The sequence below is a fragment of the Halichondria panicea genome, chromosome 9 (assembly GCF_963675165.1).
Source record: "Halichondria panicea chromosome 9, odHalPani1.1, whole genome shotgun sequence".
NCBI lineage: Eukaryota > Metazoa > Porifera > Demospongiae > Suberitida > Halichondriidae > Halichondria > Halichondria panicea.
This window is the reverse complement of record NC_087385.1, coordinates 5,978,447-5,994,249: the sequence shown is the minus strand read 5'-3', so window position 1 is coordinate 5,994,249 and position 15,803 is coordinate 5,978,447. Positions and strand designations below refer to the sequence as shown.

Genomic DNA, 15,803 nt, shown 5'->3' with positions numbered 1-15,803 from the left:
CGTATTCACATGTTGTGCCACGCCCATTTTTACAAACAACAATCATTGATGAACAAGACCCTGTTAGGTACTAGGTGTGATTGAGCCTGTGGAGCTTCGCTCTAGATACCCACTAATGTTCTGTGTGTGTGTGAGTCAGTAGAGCCTGAAGCTGTGGTGGTAGTAGCTGCCCTAGGATGAGTGGTCCTGCTGACGATGGCATGGATGGCCTCAGTGCCTGTGAGTGTCCAGTCTGTTTCAACTTCCTCAGCGAATCCCTCCCCCCAATGTCCATGCCCTGTGGACACACCCTCTGCTCCGTCTGTGTTCACCAGCTTGTAGCCAAGGCAACGACAACAGGAGGGGGTGCTCCGACCTTTCGCTGTCCCTTGTGTCGAGAATGGGTGAATAGAGACTCTGTCACTCTCAACCACACCCTCAGGGATCTGATTGGTGAGTTCTGGTTGCTTTAACATGTATAGATAATCGCATTCTTATCCTCATATACTGTTACCCCACACAACCACTCCTACCTGCATACCAAGCTAGTGGGAGTGGATACTTGCACACTTAATGTGCACAGCCCAACTAGTAGCCTCGAATTCAGGCCTCTTTCTGGAAAAGAAGCTGGTATCCACTGTTTGGGCATGCGCTCAATCATTAGTAATATTATCCGTAAAACTGCCAGTAAAATTATCACTCAAATTGTACCCTATAATTAATCCATGCCTGGTTCGAGGCTACTCATTTTCCAGAAAGAGGCCTGGATTCGAGGCTACTCATTTTCCAGAAAGAGGCCTGGATTCGAGGCTACCTAACTAGCCGTATATGCAAAACTAGTGGATATATCATATCTAAGGATGGATGTATATTCCCCCGCCCCCTCACTACACACAGCCCAGTTGGCGTCCATTGGTGTGAGGCCTGGTAGCCCACAGAGTCGGCAAGCTAGAGTGTTGTCTGCCCTCCATGTGGACTTCAGTGAGATAGAGATGGGACCATCTCTTGACAGGGGGGCCTTTGGGGAGGTCTTCAGAGGTTACTGGAAGGGCAATGACATTGCGGTCAAGGTAATATATGTTCCTATTATTGTTAGTCTTGTAACTATATCCTAGTCAGAGCTGCACACAGGATTTAGAACAGGGGGGGGTGGGAGAAACCAAAATTATTGTGTCTGACTTTTTACTATCTCTCCCTGCAGATGTTCTCCTCTGGTATATTAACACCTGAGGCGATGCAAGCGTTTCAACGTGAAGTGTTTGTAATGAACTGTCTGCGTCACCCCAATGTGGTGCTCCTGATGGGGGCGTGTCAGACCCCGCCCAGGCTCGCCATACTTATGGAGTTTGTGGCCGGAGGGTCACTACATAAGGTAAGCATTTCTGTAGAGATGTCCGCATCTTTAAAGTACTTGTACCACAACAACTGCTTTTGCCTTACCTGAAAGCGCTTCAAAGTTTAGTATATACAGGGTTTTGTTTCAGCTGTACTAGTAATATTTGCATGCATGCTTGTAGTTAAACTGCAATGCTTCCTCCCTGCTCAACTTCTACTGCAGCTGCTCCATGTGGATAAGACGAGTCTCTCATTGGACCAGGTGTGTTCCCTCGGTTGTGACATCTGTCGAGGACTCCAGTATCTTCATTCCATCAATATTCTCCATCGGGACCTCAAGAGTAAGAATGTGCTGTTGTCTGGACCACCCCCCTCTGGACAGGCCAAGCTCTGTGACTTTGGACTAGCCAGAATGAGACTAGAGTCTGCCACACTCACAGGTAGTGGGTAAAGATCACTACACTACCATGTCTGTTGTGGGGCTGTGTGCGTGGAAGTCCCTAGCCAGAATTCAGAGCATGCTGTAACTTGAGCTATAATATAACTATGTAAGATCACATTACAGTATGAATTACATAAAAGTGGAATATCCTATGATCAAAGCTTCGACTAACATGCGCGTGCATTACATGTAGGTGTACTAACTTAATTAAGTAGACACACATAATATGCCATATACAGTGCACATGATACCCTCCCCCAGGCAATGTGGGTACTGTGCACTGGTCTGCACCGGAGGTGTTGGCCAACTCCCGCTACAAGTTCCCAGCAGATATGTACAGTTTAGGGATGGTTCTCTATGAGATGTCCTGTGGGTGTGTCCCGTTCTCCTCCATGATGCCCGTGGCTGTGATGATGGCGGTGGCTGTCAAGAGAGAGAAGCCAGCCATTCCCTCCTCTGTGGACAAGAGAATGACCCAGCTCATCTCAGAGTAAGAGAGTAGGTGCATGCATGGTGGACAGTGTCCCTTATCAAATACCATATACCGTACGGGTAGAAAATTTCGAGGTGTTTTTAATTTCGCGTTTTTCGTGGGTGGCTGCAGAACAAAACCCTTGGAAGGCTTCGTATACGCATGCGAGATAGTGCCACACCCTAACTCCACGAAATTTACTACCCGCGAAATTTTCCAGAATATTTAATTGCACGAAAATTTACACCCTCGAAATTTTCCACCCATACGGTAGCTGGTAAATTAATTTGCGAATGAGGTATTATTGGAGATTTTTTAATTTGACGATCATTCTGCATAGTATTATTGACTTCGTGGCGATATACTGGGACTGAATATCAAGCTAAAACATTGGTGATTTTTTAATATTGGCGACCCTCACCTTGATTTGCCAAATTGCTGAAATTGAATTCACCCACTATACGGTGGTGGTCCACTAAGACTTTCATGAAATTGCATGGCCTCCGGTCATAATCATATGTATCTCTCAGTAATGGATACAGTTGCAGGGAAATCCCCTCAAATCATAATTAAGCGTATCAAGTGTGTAAACGTTTTCATTGAGTAAATTAGGATCGAGTTTGAAAATGTTTTTATCTGGAAGCCAAAGCCTACTTGTTGTTAGCGCTACAAGCTTTGGTAAGGTAGTACATGTACTGGTACGCATCCTGTTCATTCACCATACCCACGTTCACGTTACTGTTAACCATTATTATGTAACAAGGCAGCCCAAGTATGTAACTAAGTGATGTTACAGACAATTAGGGACCATTAACCACTCTTGTTTCTCACACAGTTTGTAATTGAACCTTCACCGCACACATTCTATCCAACAGCTGCATAGCTTGGGAGCCCAGTGAACGTCCGCCAGTGGCTGAGGTTCTCTCCAGCCTCCACACCATCACACCCCCTCATAGCATCACGCCCACACAAGAACGGCGGGCACAACTATCACACTCTGACAGGTAAAGCATGTACTCATGCAGTAACGATCGTCCAATCAGCTGTACTCTACTGGGTACTGTAGTAGCAATGTAGCTACTGTGGACCACCCTCACTAGTGTAGGTAGATATACTGTATGCACAAGTAACGGCTAAAAACCACTCCCTCCTGTAGTCTGGGGATTGTGTTTGTGAGTGTTACGGACACGGCTATCCTCCATAATCAAGGGGAAGATCTGGTGGATGTGGCCAGGAACATGGGCATCCTCCAGCAAGACCAGCGCAATATCAACAGGTTTGTGTTAGCAAGCATAATTATAACACAAGCAACTAACGTAGGCTCGGGTTTAGATAGTACTGCATATCGACTAGAGCTGTATAAAGTATACCACATTGTCTGCTTTTTCTGCATGAATTTCTGTGTACTGTACTGTAGCCTAGTGTCATGTGACTATGTATACTAGGTATCCATCAGAGGAGGATCGATTGTTAGCACGGGAAATAGAGCTGGCTGAGAGAGATGCAATGGTAGCCAGAGATGAAGAGCTTGCTCACCAAATGCAACTCAGGGAGAATGCTTATCTGACTCCAAGGTTGGTCTTACTCTACTAGTCCAACTGGTGGTGCTTATAGGAGGCATAGCATCATACATAAAGTGTTAGAACTGAGTTGTAAAGTACCTGCATGTGTTCTCTGTGGTGTGTGTGTGTCTGCTATAGCCCTTCTTCTTCTTTGTATTTCCTGCCTCCACTGAAAGGAGAGTATCCTTTTGGCCACATGGTATACATTTATTGCATAGGTCTGCATTATAGCCTCGTGTACGTGTGCACTGTAGCTCTGACATTATACAGAGCCTGGAGAATAGTCTAGACTTATGACTATTGCCTTGGGATCTCACAAAAAATGTTATACTCCCTTCAGCATGCATGCATGCATGCGTGTGATATCTCCATGGTTTGCAACTATTTTTACTCTATATAGATTAAAGACATAATTACACAGACTTAAGGATTACAATGAATTTATATACACATGTATGTGTAATGTACGTCACTTGGCACCATAATTAAATTTGAGTCAACATTTTTCCCATTACCTCTCATTCCTCACAATAAAAGTCTAATTGTTACTTTACATACTTAATTATATGAAAACTATCTCGTATCCCATAGTGACACAAAAACCAAGATCTTTCCTCCAAAGAATGTTCTTGACCTCATCAAAAAGTCATCCAATAAAAGACCACCCCCACCAGCTGTTGAATTAGCTCCCGACCCTGTTAGGACTACACACACCAAACTTGCTGTACCTAGTACCAAGACCACACCCACTACTAAGTCTATGAAACACGCCATCCCTCCAACTGAAGCAGTGCCCTTGAGCAAGAAGACCCCAACTACCGATTTAAGCTCATCTTCCAAAAAGACGAAAAAGTTTAGCTTTGGCAAGAAAAAGTCTGCTAAAGATACCTCAGATGAACCCTCACCTTTAAAGAGCAAACTGAAATCGAAAACTATGAAGTCACCCCTCCAATCTAAGAAACCACCCCCTCCACATATCCCACCACCTCCACCACCACCCCCTCCTCCACCCCTACCCCCTTCACTAACTCCTCGCCCCACACCCTTCACAAAGTCCACCCGCCCCCTCAACAAGGCACGGTACTCTAAACGAGAGATGCTGAGGGAAATACGGAGCCATGGTGAGGTTGTGGCACGGAGTCTGAGACCAGTCGAAACCGTGGAGAAGAAAGCATTCAGAGTGGGTAAGTGTCACCAGTACATTACCCACCCCTAGCCTCCTTCACTGGCCTCTTCAGAGGAAGTGCAGCCTGGGATCGAGGCTATATAGTTGTCTTGGGTTGGTAAGCAGTGTAAGCATTCAAAGTGTACCAGTATATTACCCACCCCTAGGAGCTTGTCTTGGGTTGGTAAGCAGTGTAAGCCTTCTATAACCTATAACTCAGAGACAAGGCTTTGAGGTGTGTGTGTGTGTGTGTTTGTCACTAAATAACGTTGGCATCAAAGTTCCTTAACGATAAAGGAGAAATGGAAGCACAGACTTTGTCACAATTTTTCGCTTTCGATCACATCACAGTACCAAAATAAGGATCGAGATCGAGTTAAAGCCTGGGCTTGGGTTGGTATACCCGGCGTGTAGATGTGTGAGGTGCCATACAAGTGCAGTACAGTGCATGGATCCTTTATTTGATAGCTCCGAAGACAATTGGAGTAGTTTAGTTTCCTTATTTTGCTACTGTGATGTGATTAAGAGTGAAAAATAATTTACAAATAAAATCGATTGTGGCAAAGTCTGTGTTTGTGAGAGCTTCCATTTCTCCTTCATCGTTGAGGAACTTTGACGCCACTAGCTGCGAGGAAAATGAATGGTTATTAGGACAAACACACACACACACATCAATATACCTGCACATATATGTCTGCTTATAATGTAGGGAAATAAACATGCACTGAAACCTTAATTTTAAAACCCTTGAAAAACAACAGCTCACACTATAGATATGATAGTTTGTTTGTGAAGTGGGTCGACAGGAAGTTCCGTATAGGTTTCGTCCAGAGCAACCCTCTTTGATAGCATCTGAACCATGCTCTTGTTTACTTGGTTACAGATGTTGCATAGGAACCATTGGTCAAGGAATCCACCATGCATCTTCTTAATTCTTAATTAAAAAATTAAAATCATTTGTGGGGACCTTTCCGGGGACCTTTCCCAATACTGTATAGAGTTTCGTTTCTTCCTAATTAAAAATTAAAATGTATTTGTAGGGACCCTTTCCTATTAGTGTATAGAGTTTCAGAGTGTGCTTTGTGCATTTGTTGTTGACAATCCTGAGCTTCCTTTGACAGCTGGCTAACTAAACTTCACTCCAGAATAGTAATTGTAGTTATTCACAACAAATTAATAAAAGTTAATTTTAAAGAATCAAAGACATATTATTCTCATTTTAAAGAATCAAAATAGATTAAAGGCATAGCAGACATGTCTCTTGTGAATAATACCTCTGTTTTGATTCCCTCAGGACATGTTGTTGATGGATACTCCAGTGAGCGTGCCCAGTTCACTGTCCAGAATCTCATCAGGTCATTTAACCCGTCGCTCTTGAGACATGTCGAAGTGGTGGAGCCTACACCCCCTTTCCCCGTCGGACGTGAGTGTTGTGTGTGGTGTGAGTGTGGTGTGTGTGAGGGTGAGGTATGTGGTGTGTGTGGGTGTGTGTCAAGGGTGAGGTACGACCAGTGCTGTCATGATGGGTGTATTCAGGGGGAGAGCGGGTGCACTAACTGTTTGGTGTTTCACAAGTAACTGTTGTGTCTTCTCAGTTACTGATCAATTAAGTCACAGATTAGTTACACACACGAATAATTATGATATTTGTGTTTAGTGTTGCCCTCCCACAGCATGTATTGGTATTAACATATGCTCTCTGGCTTTGACCATCCCTCCCACAGATGTGGTACACCCGACTAGAGGCCAGAATGTCAAGCGGCTCTCGTCACTGATTGAACTGAAGCGCGATCCCCCACCCGTTAGCTTTTCCAAGAGAGGGACACTCAGCCCGGCCATAAAAGAAGAGATAGCCATGTTCAAAGCACAGTGGCTGAAGCAAGTCATTCCCCATATAAGCAACACTCTGCCAACCATGGAAGGTACGTGTGTGTGTGTGTGTGTGTGGGTGTGTGTGTGTGGGTGGTGTACACATGCAGCAAGTACGTGTGTGGGTGGTGTACATATGCTTGGGTACGTGTGTGGGGGCATACTCGCTAAAAATGTTTATTTGTTCTTGCAGACATTCTCAATCAACGTGCAATCGACAGAGCTGATGACGTGAACACAGGTCAGTCTGATGCCAGCAACTCTGCCACACAATCTGCTCTGCTTGCGCTAAACCCGAATTTGAAATTGAAAATCGTCAGTTTCAACAAGAAATTATTACATCGCGTTACCACGGTGATCAAGCAGTGGACTCCGACAACAGAAGGTGATATATTCTAAAAAGAATTTTCTCTAATTTAGCCATTAATTATATGAAATCACTCTCGTCTCCAGGGAGAACTCTCCCTAAGCGTCAGGCTTAACAAAAAATAGGTTTTTAGCTCAATGTGTTAATTATGTTAATGGTTGGAATGTATGTTAATGGTGGTTGTATGAAGTCTATCATGGCTGCCCCTAAGTCCCCATAAGTGACCCTCTCTAGGATGTGTGGTTTGAGTAACACTGGTCCTTGGTTAAATGGAAGACAACAGAAACACCTCTTCTACATTTGTTTGTGCCAAAGTAAAGCAATTTTATGTTTTACGGTTGAATGTTTTATGGTTTGCAGTGTAGTCTGCATGGCTTTGCTTCTTCCTTGCTCAAACTTCCTTGTATGGGTCCAAGCACCATTACCAATATACAAACTTATATTCCCCAGCGCATAGTCTGACTCGTGGTATGATTTTGTAGCTGCATGCATGTCAATGTGTAATGTGATCTGGTATTGTATTACATCGTGTAAACACAGATATTGCCATGGAGAAGAAGCTATCACAGAGTGGAGAACCTGCCGACTCAGCACATCCAGATGAGGAGCCAAAGACAAAAACGAATGAACAATTAGATGGTTTCTGGTAATTTTTGAACTCTATAATATTATTTATAGTCAATTTTTATTGAGGCCTGTTATAGAAGTTTTCATTTAGGATTTTTTTTAATACCTGTACACACGTGCCCACTGTTATACGTGCGTTAATGGCGCAGTGGAATTTAAACACTTCATTGCTGTAATACTAGCAGTTTTTTCATTATCGCCCTTTAACCCAACCAAAGGTATTCTAGCTGTTAATGAGGTGTCACAGTGTGCCCTGGGTAAGGTGTCAAGTGTTTACATTGGTCAGCATAATTATAGCTGCATGCAATGGTACATGTATGATCGTAATGGAGGAGGTGGCAGGACCTGACAAAGACCCACTTTTGGCAGACTTTTTCAATGAATACTTGAGCCTGGAGGTGAGATATTCATGGTCCTCTCTCTGATTGAGAAAGAATGTTTAGAATGGTGCCCCATAGCTAGTGACTAGTGATAGAATGGAGAATGGAATGGTGATGCGTGGTTTTGAGGTTTTATGAAAGGACCTTAATGAGCTTAATTGTTGACGTTGGTAATTCATTTAGCTCAGAAAACACCTGGGCCTGGCTTACCCACGTAGGTAGAGCTGTCTTTGTATGCGGTAGAATCTTGAGATTTTAACTGACCATGAAATTGCCCTATCACCAGTTGACCACAAACTGTAAACCAAACTAAACTGGAATGCAGGTCGGCCTTTTTCAGAGAAACTTGAGTAATTGAATAGTCAACTTCTCTGGCCATAAACAAGTCAGTTTGTTTTACCTCAGTGTCTGGGTGTCTTGCGTAATTGCGTTTAGAGCATTTTTCTGTTTTAATTCTCGTAATTATAGGTATTTGGAATAAAGCTGACGTACAGGAGAGGGTGTCTACAAGAAGTGGGAGGAGCTCTGTTGCCTGGGAAACAAGATCAAGACAAGTTACTAAATTGGAATTGGTGCACTGAGCATCGATGGAAATTTTTCCTCAAGTGAGTTGATTTGCAGTGACACAGTATTAAAATATGTGCTCACCTCTTAATTATAGCCCATAATCATTAGTTTTGATCTCATTCCTATTCAGAGAAATATTCAGAGAAATACTTAATTCATGGCACCACACACACAGTACGTACCTACGTGCACTGAATATGCTTTCAACCTGACATTCCAACAACTCTCACTTCATTATTATGCACATACACACACACAGGTCTCGATTGTACACTGAGTTCAAGTTATGCTCATTTCTGTTTACAAGGCAGGCTTCTGTTTTGAAAGAAAGCTCCACCTGGCCCTTGGAGCCGGCTTTATCTCCATGGGGACCGTCTCGCCAGCAATCTAATTCGTTGCCAGTTAAAGAAACCACAATGGATAACAGTGAGACATGTGTGTGTGTTTGTGAAAAACCATCGACTGTGAGATGTGATAAACCACAGCCTTTGATTAATTAGCAGGCCTCCACAATCAAATTAATTGTGGCGTTTAGAAATCATATTTGGTCTTCTGTTGGGACCTTCAAAAACAGGAAGAACACTTGTGTTGGTGTGGTGCATACGCCTTCCAGAGGTCTCCGTTAGAGTCATTGTTGTGGCCTGCCCATTCAGAGTTGTTTACTAGCTAGTGTAACCTTTTGAGGTAGGTATTTACTGTCAGACAGGGTTTTTTTAGTTTCCTATGTTTCCTATGTTTCCTATGTTTCCGCTTTCATCGGATTGTTAATTTTATAATTGATATTCCACTTATTCGATTTCTAATTACCTACTACTACTCGGTAATAGTTCCTGCATGCAAATATTAGTGATGCTCGTGACATGACCTCAGGCCATTGCATTGCTGTGTGTAGTTCTTGGCCTATGTTTTGTATTACAGGGAATAGAGCTAAAGCTAGTGTCCATTGTTACACGCACACTGAAAGTACATTATATCCTTTATAGGCATTGATTTTCCTTATAAAAAGATAATTTAATTTAATTGTTTTTGTTGTTGCGTATTTGCAGGATATGAGGACTACAAGCGGTTGAGGGGCTTCCTAGTAGGTACTCATGGCGATACACTCATCCAGGTCTGGCTGAACCTGGAGGCGTGGCAAGTGGGTGTGGTCAATGAGTGGTGGAGTGCTCTGTGTGCTATTCGAGAGCAGTGTTCGGCTGTGCCAGGATTGGTCAAGGTGGGTCCGACACTAGCACATCCTTAGTCTCGGCCATCCCTTGTCAGCCAGTTAAACCCTGCCAAGCTTTGTGTACTGATGTGTCTGGCTCATTAATTGGTATTATTGTAAGAAAATACATTTTCTGGCGCTTAACATTTCTTGATTTCAACGACTGGGCAGTACTCGTGTGGTGGACCCATGGAGACAGGTGCATGGGTGGAGGCAGTAAAGATAGAGTGTGAGGACAGACTGGGGAATTACTGGTTGCCGAGGTTTAAACATAGAGGTCAAAGGTCAGCCATCATTAGTACATACGCTTATTCATGTGATTCTTTGTATGGTGCTCTAATGATCAGAAATGTTTGTCACCTATCGCTAAAGGAACCTGTTTTGTGTACAGTGTCAGACCTTACTGTTTATTTTTTTGCAGATTCCAAATCCGTGACTCCTCTCTGATGTCATACGACATGTCATGTGATCCAAACGAACCGTTCAAAAGAGGACTACGATGTAACCAGAATGCTGGGCGTCCATTTGAGAGCTTCCTTCAAAGGTGACTCCATTTTAACGAGAATCATTACTTCCCATATACTCAACAAAAAATGGATAAAATTCATACTGGTCATGCCATACGCAAGTGGGCATGCATGAATACACAGCGTGAATACAGCTTTTTAAAAACATTCCAGTTGGTTAAAGTTTTTATTGGCTATACTATATATAGCTACTTATATCTGAGGACAGCAATTGAATAGTTTCACACCCACACCCACACACACCCACCCACACCCACACATACCCACACACACACACCACACACACCCACACACACACACACACACACACACACACCACACTCTCAGCTCGGATTTGGAGCATTGTATACATTGGGTCAAGTTATGGGAGGCTCTGGATTGGATTCTGTTGATTCAGCAATCTAGAAGCGATCAATATGTGGTTCGAGAAGGGTGGAGACTTTGGAGCCTGTTCATTGATGGTCAATGTGCATGTGTAGTAGCGAATTTTCTCCTTTAGCAAAGTAACAATTTAATTATAACTTTAGAGATTCGTCTGTCAAAGTAAACACTTCATAGGTGTGGAAGCAACCTACACTGTGCATGTATTCTTGGCTGCCTATATGTACATGCGTCTAACACGTCACGTATGAGTCATACAGTGACAGCCTGTCTGTCTAGCTAGGTATAATGGTACAGCCTACTCTAATTGTTTTTGGATGTCTGGTGATACATTACTACCCTTTGTAAGCCCTATCTGCCTACGGTACTATCTGTCTACGGTACTATCTGTCTACGGTCACAGTTAGTAAATTTGTCGTGGCAAAGGTTGTGCTAGCTGATGGTATGTTTGCCTCAAAATAGTAATACTATATCCCTCTTTGAATGTATTTTGATTTTAAAATTATATTTCTATAAGATAAGAAAAATGCACAGGTGAGAAAGACATGGTTTTCAGTGATGTACCAATGCTATCGATATCTCTTGGAATGAGCACAGTGTTTGTGCCAATGTGATTTGATCTTATGCTCACGTATGCATTTTTCACAGTTGATTGTGGTAACTCGTTGATGGATACTTATATCACTCGTGACAACAAAGATAGCCTTTTGAAGAGTCTCACAGAATCCAGTCGATGCTCTGTTGTCAAAGACTTGACTCTAATTCAGGTACTGTTGGCAATTAGTGCGTGACCACTAGCTTCCTTTGAAGTTAATGCTCTTCTGTTGTGTACATATAATGTGCATTCTTAACAGTAATTATATCATTATCTGTCCAACTGTTTATCGTGAACAGGATGTGCTGCTGTCAAGTCTCAAGAGAGTCTGGACTCAGTTTTTAAGGCTGGACCACCACTCGTTCACACAGTAAGCCACATACCGATCATGCCTTGTGTCTGATATCCCTCAGTAGATACACGTATCTACGTACTTATGTATAATTCCACACATGTACCTCCTCATGCCTCAGGGCGCAGGCATTGCATTCCGTCTGTCTAAATATGATACTGGCCTTCATCGAGTTTATTCTTGGACAAACTACTTTTCCTTGTAATAACTTTAACAAATATTCAGGTATATCAACGTTTCTGCTGTGTCAACTATTGGTAGCCCAAAACAGCAGGCCTCCTCCAACAAATCACAGAACTCAAGGAGACAAAAGAAAGCTAAAGATTCTGAGAAATTTATGCTTGATGTGAAAGGAACACCATTCGAGTCTTTAGAAGATTTTGATCAGTAAGTCCAAATTTCCCCTAGCAACCATAAAGTCACACAATCCTGTTACAGGACCTTGTTGTGCTTCGAGCAGTATCTGTTCTCAAAATGTGGCCCAAATTCACAGTCAAGTTTCAACTATCATATGTGGAAGATGCTCAGAAAACTCACTCTGACTAAAGAACCTAAGAAAAGAGATGCACTAGCTGTGCGCATCTACCAAAAGTTTCTCTATTTGGGCGCCAAACAATTCCTTCATTTGCCAGACTACCTGCTGAAGCAAATAGACCAAACAGCTGTAATGTGTCGCCCTACTAGCCCTACCCTGAAGGCACTGACTGAGTTTTCCTCACTCTACCTACAAACTACAGTCAACACGTTCCTCAGCAAGGGTCTAGACTCAGGCACTGATGAAGTCAGTGACAGTCTCTTCCCTCCTCTGCACAACAGCAAAAGAGTCCGGAGGTGTAAGGTGTGTACACATGGAGGTGTAAGGTGTGTACATGTGTACGTACTTCTGTGGGTATGTGGTTATTCACCTGTGTTGTACGCTGCTGACCTGTACTCGTGTACTACCACTGTTTGTGGTCCAAATTGAATTCATAGCGCGTTGTATTCTCACAACTAGACTACCAGTGCAATGCAGCAACGTAATGAGACCCAACACCTCCTGTTCACACTGACCAGGTGTGTGGGGCCCATCTCTCTTCAGCTGCATGCGTTCGGTAAGTTCCTGGACCGTCAGTGCCTGCCCGGACAACACGGAAAACTTTTAAACAACGTCCGATTTTGGCACGAGGTTCAGAAATTCAACGTGAGTGAGTGTGCTGTTATTCATTAAATAAGTGTGTATACGGAATATGCTTCACTCACCCAGGCTATGTTTGTTGATGAGACTAGCAATACAGTGCTTTTCCATAAAGGGGAGGCTATTGTGGATCGATACCTCGATACTGCCTCGCAACCGTGGATAAAAGTGAGAACTAAGACCTTATACGAAAAATGTATGGGTGAATATGATTGTAAGAATGCGGAGGTTAACTGTGAATCAAGTTGAAGTTGACATTGAATGTGTGTATTTATCAGGTGACTGTTCCTGGTGAGCTGGCAGCGCAAGTGGTATCAGCTCTGGGGGACCTGCACAGAGTGAAGGCCCGGGCACACTCAGAGCGACTCCAACAGCTACTTGAGAAGACCCAGGAGATTGTGTTTGCTGATATAGCACCTTATTGGGGTACCTTCTGTGCTCAATATACTAGCCCTGATGGCTCAACCATATCAATACCTTGCGGTTCGTTGAATCTTTTTTGTATTTTTTGTTATACACTTTTAAAGTGTTAATTGGTTCTAATTGATAACATATGCTTTGAATTATCCCCCCAGCTGGCGAGCTGAGCACCCTTCCTAGTCGAAGACGCACCCTACAGCTGCCCCCCATCACACATCAGTCCATCCACACACCACTACTCTCGTTCTCATCTCTTAAGGGACTCAAATGGAGAACTGCTTTTTAGTGTCTTGAAACTTGAAACTTATGTGGTCTGTCTATGCAATTTTGTGGTTATTTTTGTGCATTCTTAATTTCATATAGTGATTTTTGATATTTAACATTCAACATTCAACCAGTTGCTGGTTTTTTTATGTAGTACACATGCATATATTTAGACACATGATCATGATAAGAAGCTGTGAATTTGTTATAATAACTTCAAAGTAGCTATATAGCAATGAATAATATATTACAGTGATGGATAATCGCCGTGGACCACACAGAGTAAAAAAAATGAAGTGTAACAATACTGATGATGTGATATATAATAATAAGGCTGTGAGTGGGGGTGAGGTTGAGGTGACTATAATAATTGTATCCTATAATCCTCTTACTATTATACTAGATACTATATAGGTATTAGTCTATTCTTATAGGAGTAATTAGTCCTACATGTTCTACACACTGGACTTGAGCTGGTTTCACACACCCTCTCAGGCATTTCCGTCCTTTTCTTCCAAGGTTTTTAAGCAGTTCATCAGCTTTCATGAGCTTGGAAAAGTTACCCAGCGCCTGTTCCCATAAATTCTGAGATCCTTCAGGGCACTCTTTCGTGTGTGGTATCTTTGGATTTGAATCATCTGGAATTCCTTCAAGTAATGATCTGCAATTACCACAATTCGGAGCAATCCTTCGGTCCTGTAATATGGTAGATAAATCAATATGGCAACTCACAAAGGTTTGGTATGGCTACTTACCTGAACTGTTTTTGTAAGCCATATATCTATCTTCTGAATAATCTCGCTAGGAGTGAACTCTTGATCTTCAGAGCCCTGTTTCCATGATACACACTTGGCAAGGTCCTTCAAGTTTAGGATAGATTTAGTTTGTTTTTCACCTGACGGTAATACTAAGACTGCGGAATTCTGATTGTTTAAAGCGCGATCTGCATGGGTTGAGATTGTTTGGACGTAGTCACAGAAAAATTGACGAGAAGATACAAAGTCCTGTAAAGAGATAAAGAGATAGATAGATTATAGCTATATACATGGATTAGAAAATACCTACCTGCCTAGTGCATTCGATTACTTCTGGGACTTCTTCCACATCGAAATCACCATCTTTAATTCCTGAGCCAATATTTAGTGGTATTTGTGCAGTGAGTTGTATTTTTTTGTCAGTGCCCATAGCGTTGTTGAGGCACTGACGGTAATGCTGGTTGATGGAGGAGTTCAGAGCCATCAGATCCACTGTCGCTTGTTTACAGGCCCCCCATCCATGAACTTCACACTGCAAGTAAGTGGACAATTGATCAACAAGCTCCTAACCACATCAAAACAATAATATGCTATATAGCTTTTAAAAATTACCTGTCTGTCCAGCTCTTCCAGATCCATGGGTTTGTCCAATCTAGGCTTGGCTCTCCGCTGCTCAATAACGTGTTTTTGCACAGGCATTGAGCCTGCTAATTCCAAGACTAGAAACAGAAATACAAAAGAGTAGTTCATTGTTGACTTTGCAGCAGCTCATTAATAATTATATTGCGCATGCTGCAGGCTGCTCCTATTAAATACTAAATGCCCTGCGGATATCTTGTGGTTAAATTAGCTCGTCTGGCCACGCCCCCTGAATTGGGGTGAGTGGGTGCACTCATTCTTGAAATTTGATACATGTACATGTACAAAGAAACACAATAGAAGATATAACAGTTAACACTAATGAGTCTGTTTATCAACGGTAGACAGCAATGCGTCTACATTATTGACTGCACTTTTCCTAGCATTTCTAACAGTTTCATATCCTCCGCTGTCTACAGAGTCTAATTCCAGCAATAGTTTGGTTAACATCTCCTCCAACATTTTTTGTTCCATACTCCCTGGCACAGTACTGATAACTTGACTTCTTAATTGTTCAGTTCTCTCGACTATTGAATTAATAGCTCTAAGCTTCTCTTGGACTGCTGGTAGAGACAGTTCGTGCTGATTGGGTGGGTTAACTGGAGGGGGTTGCCATCGTGGATCATCCCAGGTGGTGGTTCGATTGGTGTGGTCCACAAAGAATGGCCATCGAAGATATGGATCGACTTTCATTTCCCAGCCATGGGGAAGGGGATGAAATACT

General features: G+C 42.7%; 3 protein-coding genes across 6 annotated transcripts; 2 read left to right on the top strand and 1 right to left on the bottom strand.

The window, feature by feature from the left end:
* The first annotated feature begins 5 nt into the window (after window positions 1–5).
* On the top strand, window positions 6–8,052 carry LOC135341603 (mitogen-activated protein kinase kinase kinase 21-like). Its single transcript, XM_064538200.1, has 13 exons — window positions 6–432; window positions 877–1,049; window positions 1,181–1,351; window positions 1,538–1,754; window positions 2,018–2,246; window positions 3,104–3,232; window positions 3,385–3,504; window positions 3,674–3,802; window positions 4,382–4,974; window positions 6,250–6,378; window positions 6,680–6,877; window positions 7,018–7,209; window positions 7,732–8,052. Exons 1-13 carry the CDS (start codon window positions 177–179, stop codon window positions 7,839–7,841), a joined length of 2,646 nt encoding a protein of 881 aa, XP_064394270.1. The 5' UTR covers window positions 6–176; the 3' UTR covers window positions 7,842–8,052.
* On the top strand, window positions 8,052–14,929 carry LOC135341606 (uncharacterized). Of its 4 annotated transcripts, none has more exons than XM_064538205.1 (15): window positions 8,052–8,216; window positions 8,667–8,803; window positions 9,025–9,191; window positions 9,812–9,981; window positions 10,144–10,256; window positions 10,394–10,516; window positions 10,827–10,960; window positions 11,529–11,647; window positions 11,775–11,845; window positions 12,053–12,214; window positions 12,266–12,665; window positions 12,822–13,007; window positions 13,071–13,169; window positions 13,280–13,484; window positions 13,577–14,929. In XM_064538205.1, exons 1-15 carry the CDS (start codon window positions 8,052–8,054, stop codon window positions 13,705–13,707), a joined length of 2,382 nt encoding a protein of 793 aa, XP_064394275.1. In that variant the 3' UTR covers window positions 13,708–14,929. The 4 variants fall into 4 exon arrangements, 3 of the variants coding, with proteins under 3 accessions (XP_064394275.1, XP_064394274.1, XP_064394273.1); XM_064538204.1 differs by having other exon boundaries at window positions 10,827–10,966; XM_064538203.1 differs by having other exon boundaries at window positions 10,827–10,972.
* LOC135341640 (uncharacterized) lies at window positions 13,850–15,239 on the bottom strand. The gene is made up of 4 exons (XM_064538245.1): window positions 15,053–15,239; window positions 14,751–14,972; window positions 14,441–14,689; window positions 13,850–14,381 (listed from the first exon to the last, which is right to left on the bottom strand). The coding sequence occupies exons 1-4, from the start codon at window positions 15,188–15,190 to the stop codon at window positions 14,103–14,105; spliced, it is 888 nt and encodes a 295-aa protein (XP_064394315.1). The 5' UTR covers window positions 15,191–15,239; the 3' UTR covers window positions 13,850–14,102.
* Window positions 15,240–15,803: the final 564 nt, after the last annotated feature.